The sequence below is a fragment of the Triplophysa dalaica genome, chromosome 4, assembly GCF_015846415.1.
Source record: "Triplophysa dalaica isolate WHDGS20190420 chromosome 4, ASM1584641v1, whole genome shotgun sequence".
In the NCBI taxonomy this organism is placed as follows: Eukaryota; Metazoa; Chordata; class Actinopteri; order Cypriniformes; family Nemacheilidae; genus Triplophysa; species Triplophysa dalaica.
The window spans coordinates 19,794,729-19,817,910 of NC_079545.1; the positions used below are offsets into that span (position 1 = coordinate 19,794,729).

At 45.1% G+C, this 23,182-nt stretch overlaps 1 protein-coding gene across 3 annotated transcripts in view; it reads left to right on the top strand.

Annotated features, from left to right (window-relative positions):
• atp2a3 (ATPase sarcoplasmic/endoplasmic reticulum Ca2+ transporting 3) overlaps nt 1–23,182 on the top strand; it is a 53,323-nt gene that overhangs the window by 12,848 nt on the left and 17,293 nt on the right. For all 3 annotated transcript variants that reach the window (XM_056745539.1, XM_056745537.1, XM_056745538.1), the window contains exons 3-8: nt 225–307; nt 5,368–5,472; nt 5,983–6,121; nt 11,260–11,340; nt 11,410–11,495; nt 12,176–12,640. In XM_056745539.1, the coding sequence (XP_056601517.1) occupies nt 225–307; nt 5,368–5,472; nt 5,983–6,121; nt 11,260–11,340; nt 11,410–11,495; nt 12,176–12,640 (959 nt within the window). The remainder of the gene's footprint in view (nt 1–224; nt 308–5,367; nt 5,473–5,982; nt 6,122–11,259; nt 11,341–11,409; nt 11,496–12,175; nt 12,641–23,182) is intronic.

The following is a 23,182-nucleotide window of genomic DNA, read 5'->3' on the forward strand; positions in this document are numbered from 1 at the left end:
ACTTGGCGTGTTTTTTTAAAGAGGGGTACATTTTAATACTTGGCATACATGGGGTATAGCTGTGTGCAATAGTTTCTTGCTGCAGACCTTTTTAAATAATGAATATAATTACCATTCACTAAAATTCATAAGAACAATATTGAGAATGTCTCCACTATCTACAGTACTGATAATATCTCCAACAATTGAATATTTATCTAATCTGTTTCCTTTCTATCGCACAGGTAAATCGTTGTGGGAGTTGGTGGTGGAGCAGTTTGAGGATCTCCTGGTGAGGATTCTGCTGCTGGCAGCCTGTGTCTCTTTTGTAAGTAACTTTCTATTTGGTTTGAAAGTGGTATAACCTCAAAATATGCTATAACCTCATTTCATACCCAGCACAATAAATAGTGACCCGAGCCACATAGCCATGTGTATTATAGTAGGTGTGTTTTATAGCAGTACTATTGGTGGGTTAATGCTGAACCTGAGCCCGAATGAGTTGCTGTAGTCATCTGTTTAGCACCAAGAAGTTTGCATTTCTGTGTACTAAGCCACAAATAACACTGAATGATTGTAAATGATCATAGAGATGAAGCGAGAAGGGAGATATTATCCCCTTTATAAAATGCTGAACAATATTAATTTTCATTGTTGAAATCTGTCTTTTTAGTCAAATGATTTATGTAAAACTCTGGCCTGAGCTCATTTGTGTGGCTTTAGATCATTTACCTCCGTGTCCTGCTCTTTGGCTCTTGTACCGTGACTAGAAAAGACACAGGTAAATGAATGGAGTGACTTGAGTCCAAACGCTCTGAACAGTTTTCCATAAATCATGCAATGCTTAGAAATAAGAATGGGCCAGCACGAGGACTAGCTTGTCACTATTTCTTACTATTGTTGATTATATATATGCCTTGCAAACTGGACGTTTACTGAGCGTGGTTGCAAAATCTGGCTGAATATGTAAATCAAAATGGCAAGAATGACTTACTTTATGAAATGTGTAGCCTGAATGTACTGTAAATCACTTTGGATGAAAGCATCCGCCAAATTCGTAAATGTAAATTATAACATTAACATATTTGTGATTTCGAGCTACAGTTTCAAAATACAAGCCAAACAAAGTAGTTGGTATGTTTTATAAAAATATGTTTATATTTATAATATAAAATGTCATAAGAGAGATGTATCTCCATTGTTAGTTTTTTATTTTGTATAGTATATTTGTCGACAATATAAGTATAGTATATTCTCACTATATTGTCTCATTACTCTTGTTAATTCAATTCTATTCTTGAAGTCTTTAAAGGTTACATTCAGCAGCAAAAGGCATTTGTGCACACCTCACCTCACTTAACTTAATATTATCGATACAGTGCCCTGTAGAGTTTGTTTGAGGTGTTGTATTTATACTGTGATGTAATGAAATGATTGTGTGGTCCCGTGGTTCTTCTGAGCAGGATTTCCAGACTTTCCAACACTCTGACTTGTTAAAGCAGGGGTGCCATATTGTTTCATGCATTCTGACTTCTTTAAAAAGTTAAACATGCTGGCTTCTCATGCTTGACATGGTCAACTTGTCAAAAAACGAGCTGGCTGTATGACGTAGTATTTCTGTGCTCGATACACTCCCCCAGCATTTGATATGTTTCAGAAAGCTTTTTTCAAACTTGAAATTCCATTTCATAACAACTTTTCTTAGTCCCTTATTGGTCAATTCTCCAGGAAAAGCACACCCACGTGTCAACGAGCGAGATGAAAGAGCACGCCCATTGGTCAACCATGGAGAGTGGAAGAAAGCGCACTCACGTCAATGTGCTCCTTCGTTCTCGAAGTTCAGCTGTTTTTGTTTCTTTCTTTGTTCACTGCATTTCTGTGAGTGTTATATAAACGGTGGAGATAACGCTGGTCATAAACCACGCGCTGTAATTGGAAGTCATATCTCGGGGTTTTATTTGCACTCGGTGCATATGTGTGTAAGGCACCGCACACAAACATGAATCGCCAGTTATGCAGGGATCATGCGATGACATATTGTGTGTATGTGGTTTAGATCCGCCACCCCCGCACGCGTTCAGGAGGTTGTCTGTTTTCGGAAATAATCATACAGCTTTATCCGTCCTTTATAAATGTGATCAAACTAAAGACTCTTCAAAGATACAAAGTATTCAATACTACTCTATAGGTACTCAAGATTAATATGAGGTGTGTTACATGCGCTTTAAACTGTTGAGCACAGTCTGCTTTTCTTATTGGCTTTTATGAATTTAGCTTTTTATGAACTTTCTGTCTGACTGAAACAGATAGTCTGATAGTCTTTCATCCACACTTTTTTAATTGTCCTAATCGTGGTTAAATTGTTCGAAGCAAGCACCAGTCTTCCGTCCGCTGGAATCCTGCGGGGCACTTCAAACTGATAAAAATATTGCATTAGACCTCCCAGCAAGCACTGTGTATGTTTGCCCATCAGACAAAAGCTGTGGCCTGATGGAAATATTCCGGGGAGAATCAGCCTAGTCTTTGAACTCATTTGTGTGCCTTTTGAATATATTAAAATCTTTAGCATTCAGCTATCCTGACTTTTTTGCATGTTATGAGAACAAAGCCATCGGTATCCAGGCGACGGAGGAGCTGTGGAGACACAAATTTGGAGTTATTTATTATATTTTGAAACAATTGCCATGAGGGGCTGATAGCCTGACTCATCATAGAACAGCATGTGCTGGGAATAAAAGCTTTTGGATGGAATTGGAAACAAACAGATCTACTGCCATGCAACTGCCAGTCCCAAGACATCTAAAATCATTGCCCATCCATTCTTTCATAAAGAGTTCATTTCGGATTAACTTCCCATTTTATTACTTTCTGCTTCTTTGTTGAGCAGATTGTCATTTCTCCTCTGACAGGTTTTGTTAGACATTCGTTTGTTCGTTTATCTGATTTCTTCATTTTGTCCAACTCTTTTTCTATCTTTCCCTTATTTGACCTGATCTAACTTCCATAAGTGGTCTCAGTGTGCATCTATATAGTTATCTGCAGTGTCAGCAACGGTTTCAGCAGATTTCTGACAGGCTTTGGATCAGTGTAATGTCATTAGCCTCTATTGTAATTTGTGTTAGATAGCAAAATAAAATAAGAATCTGCCCCACTTGAGTCTCCAGCTGAGCGCTGCACATCATGAAAGAAAGGTCATCTGAACAATGGATGGCCTTTCTGGATTTAAAGGGTAAAGGCCTGCCAAGAGGCTATACCATTATATGACTTCAGAAATGAGTCTCTGCGGAGCAGTCGTGAAGTTTTTTTGCACTCAGGAGAGGGGTGAGAATTTATGAATGACAGAATTTGTTCTGTCCTGAGAACATATTTTGGTCACTATAAACAACTTTTAGCTAGTAATTGAGTGTTGTAAACTGGTTTCTTGGTTCATGTTTATTAACTCTTTCCAGTTTCCATCAAATACAAATGTTGCTCAAGCAGCAGTAGTGAAGATCTGAAACTCTAAATATTAACATCAACATCAGGTTTTGAAAAAAGTTTATATTGGTGAGACGGATATACCAGTTGTCTTTGGTGTCCGTCACCGCTATATCCTAATAATCTTTAGAAAGGCCTAGGGTAAAATATTTCAGTTTTCTACATTGTCAATGTCAATTTGTATTCTGTTTAAAAACTGAATGGGATGGAGAGAAGCTCTTAACTGTTCTGATATTTATAAGCGTGTAAGACCCCAGTCAGACATGCCGCTCAGAGCCGTGACTTGACAGGATTTAGCTGAGCTCCGTGATCTAAACTCAAAGCCACTCATCTGTGTGGCTTTTCTCAGTATTTCACTGATCTATGTGTTCTTTTCACACATTGTGTTTTATGGACTCCTTTGCTCTTTTTATCTCCCTCTCATTCTGCCTCTTCTACTCTTTTTGGTCCCTGCTTTCACTCACCCGTCTCATTTGTCTGCCCATCTTATTTCACGGTTACTCAGTGATTTAAAGAAGCCTCTGCATGAACCCATCAGTTTGTAATGAAAGGTTAGAGAGAGAGACTGCTCTATGACTGATCTCTAACGACGTTGCTTAAATAAATGGAGGAAGAGAGTGTGCAGCATGAATACATATGAGGTCTATGGAGGACACCGATCAGACTAGTCTCTAGAATGTCATCAATTTAAAGTTTAAATGTGGTTTAGTGTTTTTATGGTCATACACATTTTCTTCAATTCCTCACTCTCTCTGTCTGCATCTCTCTCTCCCTTCTTGCTCTCTTTCTTTCCATTCATATCTGAATTAATTATTCAGGATGTCCACAAAGTTAATTGTAGCAAATTGATGTCCGTCCCTTGCTCCATTTTGTAACTCCATCCTTCATCTTTGTGTATGCATTGCCATTAAACCCACATTTTGCAAACTGAAGTTTCAATCTTTGAAGTGTTAAGCAGAAGCAGGTAAAACATTTTCAAGCAGTGAAGTATAAATATTGACTGCATATTAACTTAAATATTAACCTCCTCTTCTTTTCAGGAACTACTGTATCTGCCCGGGGCATGTAACGGATGACATAATTTTGTTGGAATATTTTTAATGGGTGTCAAATGATGCAGTATTGTGTTTCATAACAGGTGGAGGCCGGGTGTTTATTGTTGTATTTTTAGAACAGTCTTGCAGATAGATCTTGTTAACATGTGAACACGTTGGTGATCTATTCATGGTACTAAACACAGGTGTAAACTGGGTCCAAAAGGTTTTGAGAGCCGATCATAAAAAATCACATGGATTAAAAACCGTGACCTTGAACACATCACAGTAATCCATCCTGATGCGTCAGGGACAGCCGGGAAGGGCTGCCTGCTAGCATTATATAATGTAATGATTTTATAATTAATATGTTTCTTTTGGGTTTTATTCCATAATCATTACCCTCAAACAGCGGTACAAATTACATCACCAAAACACTTTTTCCCCCAAGGCAAGCTTCAAAATATGTGACTAAATGGAAATGTGTTATACAATAAGCAGCCTTCTGTACAGACCAACCCTCACGCTTCCTAAAGCGGATGATGGAAAGTTTGTTTAAAATGAAATGGGCTGATTGAAGCGAAAACAGAATCGTCACCTGTTTAAATAGATTGAGGATTAAAAGTTATGTTGGTAAGCACAGGAGTACGTTGTGTGCATAGTTTACTAGCTTAAAGGACAGGAACAGGGAACGCCCAGCCTGAAGGCCCTTAGGTCAGGACTACTATAGAAATATCTTTCCAAATTGCATAATATATCACCTGCCCAAATTATTGTTATCATTTCATATCATTTTTTACCTCCACAGTTCTCTCATAATATTTTATTGATATATGTTGAGCAAACATCATCTTTGATGGTAATGTTTGTTTGGTAGGTGTTGGCACTGTTTGAGGAGGGGGAGGAGTCAACCACAGCCTTCGTGGAGCCCATTGTCATCCTGCTGATTCTGGTTGCCAACGCTGTCATTGGAGTCTGGCAGGTGGGTGTGTGTGGGCCGAGAAACTGAAGGCCCACAAAGAAATTCAGCTAATGGTCAAATCCATCTTCTCAATGAGAAATGTCAGCACAGAAGAATGGGTCGGCTTGGTGTCCCACTGTTAAGCATCAGATATACTACCACTACTCTATCTTCGGTTTAAAGACTGTCGGGTGCCTGGTTATTTGTGTATGCGTAAGGTTATATCATATCATTCACATTTATAACAATGGCAGAGCACTGCCAGTGACTACATTTACAGAACCAAGAGATTTTCTAAAGTGAGCTAATGAATCCTCTAAAGGCTTCCTGCTATATTTACTTGTTGACTGCAGTCTGAATTCACAACCTCAAACTCTGAATGTTGGTTAATCCTTCCTGTAGACACAGAAATAAGAATATTGATATCTAATATAGTAATGCCTAAAATCAGACCAAAAAGCATAGCATGGCCAGTGCCGATGTATTGTGTATCCCTAATTTTCTTAGTTTTGATGCTGTTGTGTTTTTCAGGAGCGAAATGCAGAAAACGCTATCGAGGCACTCAAGGAGTACGAGCCAGAGATGGGCAAAGTGTACCGCATGAACCGCACGGCCGTCCAGAGAATCAAAGCCCGAGACATCGTACCTGGAGATATAGTGGAGGTTTCTGGTAAGCTTTGACCCGTTTCGACCTCTTTCTCTATCTTTCTCTCGCTCCCGTTGATTTGGAAAGGCTGCTCAGATCTGCAGAAAGATGATATTTGGGGAACAATACAAAGATTTCCCCACAGCCTTCAGCTTGGATCCTGTGGAAAAGTTGAGATTTATGCTGAACATTTGCCCGTGCAGTCTGACATAATATGCAATGGAGGTGGCCTGGTGCTTTTTCTTTCTTCCAGTCATCATCACCTCTTGGTTTAAACAAAGCACACAAACACTGGCTGTCATTTTCCCCCATCCTCCCATTGGCTTATGTGCGGCTGCCCAGAGTGTGTTTGTGGGTGTTTCACCGCAGCTCTCTGCCCTGAACGGGAGCCCTTCAGGGTTTCTGTTTGTGTGTGTATGGGCTTCTCGCCAAAAGTTGAAAGCAGCACAGGAATATCCCAGACTCTCTTACGTAAGTGGCTTTCCTGTGAGTGCAGAAGTGCCAAGCTGAGGCATGCTAAAAAATTCACAATGTGCACACATGTGCGTTATCTGTCTATTTGCATATTCTGTTCTTTGTAGAAACTTGAAAAATTAATATGTGATATTCTTTCTCTCTCTGTGCTGTCCTCATACTCACCTTTTTTGAATTCCAGTATGTAGATATTGTCAGTACCACTGGTCTGTTGCTAGTTCGTTTTATGCAGGTGTGCTTGTATACAGTATGTACATCACAGTATTTTTCTAAACCTTTGCTCAGTAAAGATCATCAGTATGCATGAGCCAAGTGTGGAGCAAAAAAGAGGAGAGATCCATTTTTCTCTGTTAGAACAACACCAAAACCAAAAGATAGAACATATCATGTAATAATCCCCGCATTACACAAGAAGACAGATTCTCTGATTCCTGCGTGAGAGCAGATTCCCTCCTTCAGAAACATGCGGCCACGTCGCTGCAGTCATTTGTGAATACGAGTGAAAGAGATCAAGATAACGGCTGTAGAGGGAGTGAGAGTGAATGAGGAAAAGGAAGAGAGAAAGAGCAAGAAAGTGTGAAAGACAGATGAGCGAGCTTGAGAGATAAACACACCAAGAAGCAGAGAGAAAAAAGAGAGGCGGTATTAAAGAGACAAGGAAGCGGTTGAGATGGGGGTTGCGTTACCTGTCTTTCCATGGTGGTAACAAGAGTCTCTTTGTTCAGGTGCAGTACCTGGTCCTGTGCCTTGACAAGCCCACATTCCGGAGGCCAGATTCTCTGCCACGCACCTGTACATGCTCACATTTTGTCCCCTTACATCGATGGGGCATGCCATCATGGTAACACGCCCCTCCCAGGTCAAGGTGAAACTGACAAATGTAAAATGCAGTCCAACATCTCTCAGTCCAGATGTTTCCAGATAAGTTCAGCCATAGTTTTGATGTCATAAGGGAATATCCATTTCATAACATAGGGTCCTCGTAATAAAATACAATTTAACGTTTTCAGCAGCAGGTCGTTTGTCTATCCTCACTGAAAGGTGACATTTGGAGCGTATTTGATGTTTAATATACAGATGGGTTATATAACAAATAGAAATAAAGTGACAGAAAAGTCATGCCAAAGCAAACATTTATTGCTTGTTGTGACTTGTAAGCACAGAGTTGCAGTCCATTTTCATTTTTGCTGCCATGTAGATGAATGTTTTGTACGGTGAGTCAGATGTTGTGTTTTTCCCTCATCCTGAAGCCTTGAGCACTTCCCAGCCTCCAAGCTGAACCAAAACCAGACAAGGTGGATTGGTCCTGGGGGGGAAGAGGAGAGGTCTTTCCACTCCAAAGGTCTGCGAGAGTGGAAACGGCTGGCACTCCATGTATCTTCCTGTAGTTTACTGTCATAGACAGTGGGGGATGAAAGATGGCTCTCAGGTTCACATCTCTTCCAAATCAGTACCTGCGTTTAAAGCCATTAAAAATCTTCTAACGAGGTGCAGACACATTCACACACATGCTGAGTAGCATGTGCCAGGTTCTGTTTAGCGCTGGCGTGATGGAGGTGTTGTCAGCTACATCTGCAGTAATATTTCTCAATTTCAATCTAATCCGATTCTTTCGGTGACATATTCTTGTTGCTAAGCACCTTTAAACATGTGTAAACAAACATGCAAAACCCCCAATTTTAGTCTTTATGGTCGATTCAGTAAAAATTACACATTGGAAAAATGTAGTTGTGAGAACTCTAAAAGAAAAAATAATCCAAAACAAATGGCATCTAAAAATATTACCCTCTGTAGCTTCCCCCTTCCCTCCTACACATTGTGGAGTACTTCCTGTGCCCACCGTTAGTGAGTGGCAGTTCCATCGGAACTTTTGATTCGGGAGTCCACCAAGAGCATTGGAGGTCGGAAAAAACACCACGCATGGGTACTATAGATATTTATAGCATTATTTACACTTTCAATTTCCAGTCAGCACAGTGCCAGCATTGGGTCAATGTTATGGTTGCGGTCTGCGTCCAAAGTGGAATTTTCCCTGGACTGTTTCAGAGACTCTAAAATATCTTTCCCACTGCGGCAGAAGTTTTGAAGGGGTTTACAGCAGGAGATTTGGAAATATTTGGGAATTTGTCAATCCTTCCTTCTGCAGTTTTCTTTGGGGCTCTGTCTCTTGCTAGTAGCACGTCCCTTTGGGGTGAGTAATGTGAATCATCATCTCTCTGTGTGTTTAAAAATTAATTCACTTCAGAGGGAAACCCTCAAACCATCATTCAGTCACAGCCGCAGGCTCTTGCGACATCACTCGCAAACATTGTGAACTCGACAGCCTCTGTTATTACGCTATTCCCCTTTTACAAGAAAACATGCGTCACCCAACATAATCAGGTTTACTGTATGCCCGGTGTCTGTTTCCGGCTATCAGATGCTTGCCTTCTACTTTCATAATGTGTTTATATTTAGCTCACTTTGCATTGTTCTGCCTCGGTATGGTGAAAAACTTCAGCCGTTCACATTAGCATTTAGATGGGTTCGGTACCCATACACAGTAAGAGAGTGGGTGGAAGATACTCCTGGGGGGTTGATAATATTCCAAGAGTTTGTGTCAGAGGACTGTAAAGGAGGGAAGAAAATGTGAAGGATTCAAGAGAGGGAGCATTAATGGATTCCGGTCCACCACCACCCACATGGAGCAACCCCTGATGGGGGTGTTTTCTCCATGGTCTGAGACCCCTGAGCCATTGCTGTGACGTGGGAGGACAAGACACGGAGTGAGAGAAATCGTGTCCAGAGGGTTGGAACGGATGAGCAGTAAAGAAATAAGAAAGAGCAGTACATGGGGGGGGAGGTATTTTGCATGAGTATTTTGTACAACAAATTAATCCGGCAGCATACAGTGAATATTCGGAATTCCTCTCCTGCGGTAAACTTTGCTAGAGCGCATTCAATGTCAGTTAGGGGTAAAGAACAATAAGTACATCTCCTTCCCTTTACACTGTCCTATCCACTCATTCAGTGCCTGACAGTCTAACAGTGTGACTGCTCGCTTCCATGACTTGCTTCCCCCAGGCACCTTTAGCTCAGTTTAGGGATTTAAACAGAACATAATGATGACACTGAAGGGTCTCTAATTGCTGCAAAATGTCTATTAAGTGCCCCTGCTGTCTCTTCGTTCTGTTAACGGTGAGGTAGGACATGGCGGGATAAAAAGGGATGAGTTTATGTGGGCTCACTGACACACCAAGCTGTAAAGTTACAGGAGGGCTCACAGAGAATGTCTTTACTTTTCAGTTTTTCTTTGGAATGGATATGAAAGGTACAGGTCATCCAAAAATATAAGTTCTGTTATCATTTACTAACCCTCGAGGTGTTCCAAATGTGTGTAAATTGCGTTGTTCTGGTGAACAAAGAGAAAGATATTTAAGAATGCTTGTAACCAAACAGTTCTGGGCCACAATTGACTACCATAGCAGGAAAAATGACAATGCCCCGTAACTTTTAGCTTTTCTACATTCTTAAAAATATCTTATTTTGTGTTCAACAGAACAAATCAATTATAAAGCAACTTTTCCAACTATGGTAGTTAATGGCGGCCTAGAACTGTTTGGTTACAAGCATTCTTCCAAATATCTTTGTGTTCATCAGAACAAAGAAATGTTTACAGATTTGGAAGTACTTCAGTTAATGAAGACAGATTATTCATATTTTGGAGAACTGTTCCTTTAATTGTGTTAAACTATGTTGAGATAACTGTACCGTCAATGGTTGCTAAACGTTTAATCAAAGTAACCAAAATTGAGTACATATGCACGGAGGAGGACAGGGAAAATTTATTTGTGAATAAACAGCGGGTGTTTGAGTAATGCAGAATTCTGCAGAGCTTTCTGTGAAATTATGTGGGCTGAGACTCCATGCAGGAATTTAATGCTTGTTATAAAACATAAATATTTACCTCACATACAGATTGAGAAGGGGTTCAGCCTTTGTTGTTCCAGGTTTTTAAAAAACTGGATTTCTTTTATGCCATATAATCCTTTGTTTGAGATGAGAAATATATTATGTGATCTCCTTTTTTTATAAAGCCTCTTTTTAGGGTGCATATCAAAACCATGCATTGCTTTCTAAAGCAGAAAGAACAAAGAGGTATCCACTGCAGCCAAGCACCTAAAACGGTTATGAACTCAGAAAACCTACACATACAGTAGTTGAAAACAACACACATTGACTGATTGTGTCTCATCCATCAAGCTGGGTTTTTCCAAACTATTCTTTTTCATTCTTTAATATTAGAAACACATTTGGCTTTGTAAATGTAGTGCGTGCACCAAATATTGATCATTCTGTGCTCTCTTCAGCTGGATATTGACCGGTGGTCCAGAGTGTCTGCTGTTAGTTTCTCTCTCTTTTTTCTCTCTCATTTTGCTTGTCATTTTTCGCTTTGCTGTAGGCTTTGTGACCTTGTGGCTCGGCTTCGATCTGTTTTGTAATTAGCTGTTTACCTGGAAAACAAGGTCAAGAACAGCCTTGGATGACCAGTGTGTGGACAATATTTGCAGTGCCTCGTATTATTTCATGTTTATGGTTGATGTAACCGTTCAACTATACTGCATACCTTCTACCATCTTAGATTAATCAATGAGGTAGGAGCATGGCTTGCGATGTGAAAATAATATAAAAAATGATTTCTTTTTTAGTTGGGGACAAGGTGCCAGCAGATATCAGGATCACTTCAATCAAATCCACCACCCTTAGAGTGGACCAGTCCATCCTCACAGGTACTGTAGACTTCTGGGATTTCTTCTGATATATTTGAGACTTGATTTAAAACTATCTCTGTTCTTTAGGCGAGTCTGTGTCTATCATCAAACACACTGATCCTGTGCCTGACCCTCGAGCTGTCAATCAAGATAAAAAGAACATGCTGTTTTCTGTAAGCACTTCAGTTCCTGTTTTGAGAGGGGAACTTGCATTAGCATATTCAATTTGGAAGTTACTTTTTAATTTGCACACAATTGCTTTTTTGCTGTCTTTGTCTTCTTTCTCTGTCTTGCTAGTTTGATGAATGTCTTTGGGTTGACTGCAGGATAAATATGTGCCTTAAGTGTTCTGTCCATGCACTTAGTATAAACATACGCTTCCTGTCTCTGTTCATTCGCAATAATTCAAACGCTCCAAGCGGGAATGCATTTTTCCACTCTTAATCCATTTAGATTACGTTAACATCATCTGGGGATAGAGCACACCTCAGGTGACGTGATTGACCCAGTGAGAGACACTACAACGTCAGAGTTAAAGGCGTCTGTATGCCTTTAAAACAATAGCATGATGTTCTTGTGTATAAGAGCCTTGTGTATTTTCCAATACATCATGGAAATGAAAAATATAGTCTCCTGTTAGGGAAAAATGCCCTTAATGGCATTACGGCCAACCGAGTTACACTCTACATTATTCAATGAAATTTCCAAGCTACATTTTATAAAATTATATGAGACTAAGGAGATTCTATATCTTGCTGTTGTTTCCATACGAGCCTGTTAAAACATTGTACATGTGGTGGTTTTGTTCCATGTTAATTTGTGTTCATGTTTGCATGTGCTCATTTTCCAAAAGGGTACAAACATAGCAGCGGGTCGTGCCATCGGCGTGGTCATCTCTACTGCCGTATCGACGGAAATCGGTAAGATCCGTAACCAGATGGTAGCCACAGAGCAAGAAAAGACCCCACTGCAGCAAAAGCTGGATGAGTTCGGCCAACAGCTCTCTAAAGTCATCTCGCTGATCTGCATTGCCGTGTGGGTCATTAACATCGGCCACTTTGCCGACCCAGTCCACGGCGGTTCTTGGATCAGGGGTGCCATCTACTATTTCAAGATAGCCGTGGCGCTGGCTGTGGCAGCCATACCGGAGGGTCTGCCGGCTGTTATCACCACCTGTCTGGCGCTGGGCACCCGTCGCATGGCCAAGAAAAACGCCATTGTCCGTTCGCTGCCCTCTGTGGAGACGCTGGGATGTACTTCCGTTATCTGCTCCGACAAGACGGGTACACTGACTACCAACCAGATGTCTGTCTGCAGGGTGAGTGATGTTGCTGTCTGGGCCAGATGCAGAGATTTGTGTCACGTTCGGTGTCAGAGCTGATGTCTGAAAGCAGATTAAGAGTTTTATGTTGGAATTGATGGCTCCTTCATTTTTCATTCTCAGTCTTTTGCAGCATATGGTCCTATATGAGCTTTAATTTAGCTTTTGATTTATAGCTTCAGCAGCACAATTTTTAAGCTTTTTAGAAGAAGGGATTGTTCCCTTTCTGTCGGTCTCTCGACGTTGTGTCGAGAACGACAGATGGGGTTCGCCCTTGAGAACCAATCAACTCTGACTACTATAGAAAAGGCCAATGAAATTTGGCGAATGCAATTTGCATGCGGGACTCCGCCCCCGGAAATCCGGTATAAAAGGAGGCCGGCGTGCAGCATTCACTTACCTTTTGTTCTTCAGAGCCATCGCTCATGATTACATCTCAGGATTCTCAAATCCTCTTCAAACTTCACTACCGGATCTTCGACGTGTTGCAGCGGATCGTCCCTCCTGCAGCGACCTTCCCCTGGGCGTCTCGGTGGTTCCAGTGGTGTCAGAGCTATTTCCAAAAAGTCCTTTTCAGGACTCGGCACTCTACAGCGCGGCATGTCCCGCTGTTCTCTTGGGTGCGGTACCCTCATCGAGGAGGGGGATGGACACGATCGCTGTGTTAGGTGTCTGGGCGTCCAGCACGCTGAAGCAGCGTTCGTTGACACATCTTGCCCGCACTGCGGGCAGATTGTCATGCAGAAGTTGCGGTCACGGTTGGCTGTCTTCCTCCGGGAACCAGCCAACATTTCGTCTGCTACCAGGGTTGTGGCATCTGTGGCTACGGCCCCGATGTCCTCTCGTGTTAGCAGCGTTAGTGATTCGGGGGCTACTGTGAGCGTCAACCCGCCAGCCAAGCGCTCACGGGCCGTTCACACCCCAGCACGCTCTTCTGACCGTTCCCCAACCGGCGGTGGCATACCGTCCGGATCCTCATCCACGCACTCGGAAACGGGGCGTGGCGAAGATGAGATGTCTATCGCAGCATCGGAGGGAGATCTGCTGGCATCCGACAATGACGAATCCGAGCTTCCCCTTACGGGGGGCCAAGCTCTGGAGGAAGCAGACGTTGAGATGTCGGCCATGCTAACCCGGGCTGCCGCGAGCATTGGGTTGCAGTGTACGGCACTGCCTCTACCCCAACGCTCGCGGTTGGACACATGGTTTCTGGGGTCGGATCGTGGTGTCAAGCCACGCCCACCCCCGGTTCCATTCTTCCCGGAGGTGCATGAGGAGCTGTGTCGGACATGGAGCGCCCCACTCACGGCTCGCTCCTCTCAGTCCAGCTCCGCCTCCCTCACCTCCCTCGATGGTGGGGCGGCCAAGGGCTACGTCGACGTCCCCCAGGTGGAACGGGCGATTGCGGTGCACCTGTGCCCGCAGACGGCCGCCACCTGGAGGACCCGGCCTCGCCTTCCGTCCAAAGCCTGTAAGACTTCGGCATCCCTGGTGGCGAAGGCTTACAGTGCTGCGGGCCAGGCCGCCTCCTCTCTCCACGCCATGGCCATCCTGCAGGTCCACCAGGCTAAGGCGTTGAGAGAGCTCCACGAGGGCAGGGCCGACCCAGGTGTTATGCAGGAACTCCGTGCCGCCACTGACCTCGCTCTACGGGCGACTAAGGTGACGGCGCGGGCCCTGGGTCGGACGATGTCCACTCTGGTGGTCCAGGAGAGACACCTCTGGCTCAACCTTGCGAGAATGAGTGACGCCGAGAAAGTCCGCTTTCTCGACGCACCCATCTCGCAGGGTGGGCTGTTTGGTGACACCGTCGAGAGCTTCGCACAGCAGTTCTCGGCGGTGAAGGAGCAGACGGAGGCTATAAGCCATATCTTACCGCGTCGCGACTCGGCCGCCCCCAGGCCTCCGAGTTCCCGCGCACCACCTGCTCCCCGACAGCCCCGGACCCCTTCGAGCTCTGCACCGGCTCAAGTGCACCCCCGTGCTGCACCCCGGAAAAAGAGCCCGAAGGGAAGACCTCCTCCTCGTCAACAGCCTTCTAGGAAGAAGCGGCCCTGACGAGAAGACACCGGAGGAAGCAACATCTGGCCCGACCCTCACAGTACCATCTCTGACCGGTCGGTATGGGACGATCCCTGCCTCGTCTCCACAGCCAGGCCCTTTTCAGGGCCTGGCGCCCACTTACTCACAAAGAGAGTTGCTTTCCCCGGGCGTTCATTCCAGCCGATCGCACACTCCACCGGACTGTGCTCGGCGAACCGACATCACACCCTGGCGAGGTGTGAGGCCGTACACATGCGACAACTGTCACCACTCTCAAACCGACAGTGCGTGCCGTTGTCCCGCCAGGCAGGCAAAAAGGCGGAGTCAACCATCCCTCCGGGGAAACCTCCGCGACATGCGGTTGGCTCTGCCTGCCAACGAACCACCCTCGGTCGGAATGATGAAGCAGGCCGTCCCCTTGGTCCCCCTGTCACAGTCCATGGGAGCTTGGCAAAAGTTGCCCACACTGTCTCGGTGGCTAATGCGGACGGTCCGTCTCGGCTACTCGATCCAGTTCGCCAGGGCCCCTCCCAAGTTCCGGGGCATCATCTCCCCCTCTCTCAGAGGCAGAGACGCCTCCGTGCTTCGGGCAGAGGTCTCCACCCTCCTGGCGAAACAGGCGATCGAGTCCGTCCCACAAGCCGAGATGTACAGCGGGTTTTACAGCCCGTACTTCATCGTTCCAAAGAAAGACGGAGGGTTGCGTCCCATTCTGGACTTACGTACCCTGAACAGGCACCTTCACAAGCTGCCTTTCAGGATGCTAACCCAGAGGCGCATCCTGACATCTATCAGGTGTCAGGATTGGTTTGTGGCAATCGACCTGAAGGACGCTTACTTTCATGTCTCGATTCTTCCTCGACACCGACCGTTCCTACGGTTCGCTTTCGAGGGTCGGGCATATCAGTACAGAGTCCTCCCCTTCGGTCTGTCCCTGTCTCCACGAGTCTTTACGAAGATCGTGGAAGCCGCCCTTTCTCCTCTCCGGGAGAAGGGCGTGCGAATACTCAACTATCTCGACGACTGGCTTATCTTGGCGCACTCGCGAGATCTGTTGTGTACGCAGAGGGACATGGTGCTCCGGCACCTAGATCGATTGGGCTTTCAGGTCAACCGAGAAAAGAGCAAACTCTCCCCAGTGCAGAGCATCCTCTTTCTCGGTATGGAACTCAACTCTGTCACCATGACGGCGCAGCTGTCCGCAGCACGCGCCCAGTCAATGTTGAACTGCCTGGAACACTTCAGGCAGTCGGCGGTCCCCCTGAAACAATTTCAGAGGCTCCTGGGACACATGGCGTCTTCCGCGGGGGTAATACCCCTCGGATTGATGCACATGCGACCGCTTCAGCATTGGCTACAGAGTCGAGTTCCGAGGACGGCGTGGCACACCGGCAACAGGCGTATGGTGGTAACTCCTGTCTGCCGACGCACTCTAAACCCATGGTCTTCCATGACCTTTCTCCGAGCGGGAGTTCCCCTCGGGCAGATTACGAGGCACGTTGTGGTGACAACAGATGCCTCGCTGCAGGGTTGGGGTGCAGTGTGCAACGGGCACGCAGTAGCGGGGCGCTGGACGGGCCCCCGGCTGCGCTGGCATATCAATTGCCTAGAGTTGTGGGCGGTGCTGCTTGCACTGAGAAGGCTCCGGCCTCTGGTGCAGGGCCAGCACGTACTGGTCCGCCTGGACAGGTACGGCAGCCGTAGCGTATATCAATCGCCAGGGTGGCGTACGCTCTCGGCAGCTAACACAACTTGCCCGACGCCTCCTCCTCTGGAGTCAGCAGGTGATCCGCTCCCTGCGGGCCACACACATCCCAGGCGTACTAAACGAGACAGCCGACGCGCTCTCTCGCCAGTACACGCCCTGCGGAGAGTGGCGACTCCACCCCCGCGCAGTTCAGCTCATTTGGGTACAGTTCGGCCAGGCACAGATAGACCTCTTTGCCTCCCGGGACAACACCCATTGTCCGCTTTGGTACGCCCTGACCGAGGCTCCCCTCGGCACGGATGCCCTTGCGCACAGCTGGCCGCGGGACAAGCGGAAGTACGCCTTCCCCCCAGTGAGCCTCCTTGCACACACACTGTGCAAGGTCAGGGAAGAGGAGCAACAAGTGTTAATGGTTGCGCCGTACTGGCCCAACCGCACTTGGTTCTCGGAGCTGATGCTCTTGACAACAGCTCCCCCCTGGCCCATTCCCCTGACAGAGGACCTGCTCTCTCAGGGGATGGGCACGTTATGGCATCCCAGACCAGACCTCTGGAACCTCCATGTCTGGTCTCTGGACGGGACGAGGAGATCCTGAGCAGGTTACACCCCGCTGTGGCTGAAACCATTGCACAGGCCAGAGCGCCATCCACTAGGCGGTTATACGCTTACAAATGGCGCCTCTTCTCATCCTGGTGTCTCTCCCAAGGAGCAGACCCACAGAGATGCTCGATCGGTATCGTGTTGTCCTTCCTACAAGAGAAATTGGAGACTAACATCTCCCCTTCCACGCTGAAAGTGTATGTAGCCGCAATTGCCTCTCATCACGACTCAGTAGATGGAAGGTCTCTAGGACAACACGACCTGATCACCAGGTTCCTAAGGGGCGCGAGAAGGCGGAACCCGCCTCGTCTCCGCTCCGTACCCTCTTGGGACCTTAACGTGGTCCTGGGGGGCCTATCCAGGCCTCCCTTCGAGCCCCTTGAAGCTTCCGATCTTCCTCACCTGACGAGTAAGACGGCCCTTCTGTTGGCGCTCGCCTCCTTCAAGAGGGTAGGGGACCTCCAAGCATTCTCTGTGTCCCCGGATTGCCTTGAATTCGGGCCTGGTAACTCTCACGTTGTCCTGAGACCCAGGCTCGGATACGTGCCCAAAGTTCCCACTACTCCCTTTCGGGACCAAGTGGTGAACTTGCAGGCGCTCCCCATCGGGGAGGAAGACCCAACCCGGTCCGTGTTGTGTCCAGTACGCGCACTGCGCCTCTACTTAGACCGCACACAGAGCTTCCGCAGCTCTGACCAGCTCTTTGTTTGTTTTGGAGGACAGCAGAAGGGGAAGGCTGTCTCCAAGCAGAGATTAGCGCACTGGATCGTAGATGCCGTTACGACGGCATACCGATCACAGAATCTCCCATGCCCACTGTCGGTTACGGCTCACTCCACACGGGGTCTGGCCTCCTCATGGGCATTGGCCAGAGGCGCGTCTCTAGCAGACATTTGTAGAGCTGCGGGTTGGGCTACGCCCACCACCTTCGCAAGGTTTTACAATCTTCGCGTAAACCCGGTGTCAGCCCACGTCCTACGTGGCGACATGTAGGACTGGCATCCGGGAGGGCGTATGCCTGCGAAAGCACCATCCCACCCTCTAGCAGGTTGGGTCAGTGTGCTATATATACCTTTTCTTCTTACCCTATCACATGGCTAAGGAAATCGGTACTTCACCAGCCTCCCTTCTTACCCAGACTCTGGTTAAGAACAGGCATTCCATCCATCACTAAGCAAAGCACCCCCTGCGGATTGGTTGGGCAGAGCAACCTTTCCCTTAGGCCGGGATACCATATGACCTATCACAGATAGTTCTAACCGGCCTGGTGCTGTCAGACGCATCAACACCCCCACCGTGGGTTGTTCCGTCTGCTATACTCTCATGACTATGGTTCCCACACATGGTAACCCATGAACTTCCCCAGGTGGACCTCCACCTCGCGGTTAACTACCCAGTCCGCACATTCCATGCGTTCTCCTCCAAGGACGAGACCATACTTTTATCCACCATATTCCTCCCCACGGGTAGGAGGTGGCCTCTGTAGCGCTTCTCTGATTAAGAGTCGCGCTTACCCGGTGTAAACTGATCCGGACGGCCTCTCGCCTATAGAGAGCTAAGGCCCCGTCCGTGAAAGTTACCGGTCAGGGCTGTACCCATCTTTCTCCAAGAAAGCTCTGGAACCCCCCGACCACCACACTGGAAGGTTACAGTCTCACGAAAGCTTCGAGATGACACGCCCAGGCTTGTTACCGTCGCTTTGCTAGAGATTGTGACGCGATACAGCGTTGTGGCGTTTTCCATAGGCAACCCCATCTGTCGTTCTCGACACAACGTCGAGAGACCGACAGAAAGGGAACGTCTTGGTTACGTATGTAACCTCAGTTCCCTGATGGAGGGAACGAGACGTTGTGTCCCTTATGCCACGAACACGTATCGGATTCTGCTGCAGTTTGAGAGGTCTCAGGCTCTTCAGAACAAAGGTAAGTGAATGCTGCACGCCGGCCTCCTTTTATACCGGATTTCCGGGGGCAGAGTCCCGCATGCAAATTGCATTCGCCAAATTTCATTGGCCTTTTCTATAGTAGTCAGAGTTGATTGGTTCTCAAGGGCGAACCCCATCTGTCGTTCTCGACACAACGTCTCGTTCCCTCCATCAGGGAACTGAGGTTACATACGTAACCAAGACGATTTCACACTATAAGCTTGAAGAAAATGTATCGTGGAGCATAGTTAGTCCATTTATGATGGATTCGGTTGAAGAGTTCACCTCTTATAAACATCTCAGGCCAAAGAGCATCATACAGTATGTATTCCTTTTGACCACATCTTAAAAGTCTTTCCTGCTGCTTCCAGGCTCTGCTAGGGCTCTTTACTGTGGTTTGTGGAGCACTGACAGGTGGGTTTCACAGGTTCGGAGACCGTGGCGATGTTTAAAGGTCTTTGATGCAGTGCCAGGGCCTCTCATACAGAGCTGAGTGATGCAATGGCAGCATCTGTCTCTGCTTGCCATATGGAAGACCAGGGAAACACTGCAGGCAGAACATGGGACATGTGGGGAAGTTATAGACTAGTGTGATGCCGAATTAATCCAAATGAAGTTCAAAGGCACAGTTGCGCTTTAAAATTAAATTCAACTGTCTCCAAGCATTATTTAGACCTTTAGTTTTAATAATGAATTTCTTACCTGTTTTTAGGATTGTTGTCTCCTTAAGCATTGCTACAGTGATATGCAGTATGCATATGTCCATTAGAGGCTGACATTTTTTCGGGAATCCTGCGGGATGGGAAACAAAATCACCATTAATCACGGGATTTGGATGGGACAGACACAAAATTTAGCGGGAGTGAGCAGGATTGGGAATTGTTTTTACACAGATGTAAATGGCAGGTGCATTTGACAGCGTTTTAAACCGAGGAGCTATGATACGTTGCTTTGTATAAAGACATGAAGCTGTACAAGTACAATGTGTGGATTGGTTGGTGTGGTATTTGTCCCGTCTCTGCTGCACTGTGATTGGACAGTAAAAAATGCTATGATGATCTGATCGCTCTCTTCCAAGTTGAACATTTCAACTCTTGATCGAACACCGGCACTGACAGAGCTCGTTGATCAATTCGGCCACAAATGCTCCAATTAGTCAATATTCAATTGTTTTTGCAAATAATGGTGTCAAGGTTTGTGGCACAGAAATTACACTCTAAATATGAATTTTGTTTTACATAGAATTAGCTCCCTTCAAATGTCACACCTTTATTTGCGCTAGCAAAATATGTGTGTATAACCTGACTTGACATTTGCATACCTATCTATTTTGCATACCTTTCACTTTTTTGCTTAGAGGTGACCTGTCATAGTTCTAGTGTTGGCTTCTTCCGCAATGGGCTGAAATTTGGTTGTCCTAGAAGAGCAAAGATTGCACATCCAGGCTTCGAGGTGCTGAGCAGACAATCTTTCTTAGGTACCATTGAGGAGCAATAGTCTGTAAAGTTTATTTCTTAAGAACCCAGATATGTTATATTACATGTGGAAGTCGCACTGATCACAGATGTGTGCAATACCAGAGGTCGTACAGTATGTGGAAAATCCTCAAATTGGGTACAGACAGGTCAGCAGTACTTGATTACATATCTTTCCTCATATGATGTTGCAAAAGTGCCACGACTACTACAGATGTACATCCTTCTACCCGCGGCTGTTGATTAAACATTTCAGCAAGACCCAAACCTGTTTACAAAAGACTTTGTTCAGGCCGTTATATAGATGAAATTCAGTCTGTATATACTGTAGAGTGCAAAATATTATATCCATCCATCCATTTTCTACCGCTTATCCGAACTACCTCGGGTCACGGGGAGCCTGCGCCTATCTCAGGAGTCATCGGGCATCAAGGCAGGATACACCCTGGATGGAGTGCCAAAATATTATATAATTATATAATTATTTTCTGATTGAAAGTATTTTTGAAGAGTGAAGGAACGGTTCTGAAAATTATTTCTTTGTTTTCCTTACGGCGTCTGTTCATCTCCCACCCTTCTCATTCATTTTTCTGCCCCTTGCATCATGTTCTGTGACCTTAAGGATTTCAATCGGAAAATCATGATTGCCATTTTGGAACTATATAATATTGTTTCCCCGCTGCCATTTCCAAAAGTACTTACATATAAATTGGTACCAAGGTTTTCTATCATGATCAGGTATGTGTGTGCGCTTTACATCTGTCTTTGTGTGTCTGTGTTAACAGCAGGGAGTTCCCACTGCGACATGGTAAATATTTATCCTCAGACTGATCTCAGATCTGAAGACAGCTTAAAAACATCATGTGCGGCATTGTAGTCAAACTCCACGTCATTCACTTCATTACCTTTGCACTTTAACAGTGATGATGGTCTCCCGGACACAGATTAAATGTAGTCATAAACTAATATGGCCCTTTCAAAGGGGATCTTAATTTAACAGTTTTAAATCAATAGATTTCAGCTGTAGCCTGGAAACCAAACATTGCTCTGGGTTTACAGATAATTAATAGACCGTGCTGTTGTTTCAAGTTTAACGGACCACATTTACACAATACATACAGTATATGAATAAATATACATAAGTGGACACACTGGATTTCCACCCGTTTCTTTCATGCTTTTTGTTTTGTTTCCCGTCACCTCTATGCTACTCATGCTCTCAAATTTGGAGCCTGATTGTGTAAATTTGTTACTGTTTTTATTGTTTTGAGCAATCCTTCACAGTGTCATTCTTCACAATGTCGACACCAGCTTAGACAAAGGTGACCATTCATATTCAAGTTGTAAGGTAAATTGAGACTGTGGACATGCTTGCAGGATTGATTATGTTAGCACTGAGTTTAACTTCCTGTGCCTCTCTATGTTAATCACTTAACCTGTGTTACACAGAGAGGCTTATAAGGACAGGCAGGATGCTTATCTAGTGCTAGGAATTACTGCTGTCACGGTGATGTCCAGGATGACGTCAGCCAGTCATCTTTTAATTGTGCGCCCTGTTAAGTCTGGACATCTTCCAGGTGACACTGTTGCTAATGCGGAAGTCACCATAGCTACATGAGGAGGAAATCTGGTGGCTAAAATCCTTTCCCACTTTTCCCCCTTCTGAAACGCACGCATGTCCTTATCAGGAGCTCATCATTGCATATCACTGCAGGCTACCCTGTTCCTTGGTATCTGTTGCTATGACAACGTGTATCAACAAGGTTCCATGTCTAGCAAGTCATGGATGGTTGGAGGTTCTGATTTTGTAATGAATAAACATAAGCAGGATAAGCGGTGGAAAATGGATGGATGGATGGATGGATGGATAAACATAAGCATAGAATATAAATTGCTAGCAACAGCTCTTACCTCGAGGTTTGTCTTTTAGATTCTCTCATTATGCTTTTGAAGAATGTAATTTTTTCACACGGTTACTTATTTTTTGTTCTTCTGGGGTCACAAAAATCTGTTGACTATTGTTTTCATTTTTCTAAATATGAGTGAAAATCTGTAAGATATTTTTTTTATGTGTTTGTAAACAGTAGTCAACCTACATAGATTACACCATGAAACTATTTTTTAAGTTGTGTTCGCTTTCATTTTTACTGTTTCTTTCTTCCTTTTTTTACAAACGACGGTACTAACAAAAAAATGTTTTTTCACGCATCTATACATTTCGGTATTATTACTCGTACGCAAAAATTACAAGGTACTTGCTTAACACCGAGATCAAACATTAGTTTAACATAAATTACTAAAAATTAGTTGTCCAAATTTTGTTATTTATTTACAATATACCAATTAAAATCGTAATGAATGATATAAGCTCAAAATTTACTTGAGCTAAATATACACTTAAACAGACGGTTACTAAACTTTTCACCGCACGACCCCCAAAATAACATTGCCAGTGACTAGAGACCCCCACTATCTTCAGAAGTGGTTAAAGTAGACAAACGTTACCCGCAACTTTGCACAAGAGAACACTGTCGAACATAATATTATTTTATAGTAATTTGCTCATTACTTTACTTGTTGTTATACATAAATCATGAACTATTACTACAGGTGACATTTCATCAAACTGATTTGAGTGCTGATAGATGATCTTTTATGCAAACCTGTACATGAGGTCGATGGCCTTTATGACTGCAGTGCTTCTCCGCCCTTCTCCGCTGGCCTCCCTGCGTTGCCTTTACTGTTTAATGTTTTATTGACTTTGCATGGTGGCATTCCCGCCACTGGGG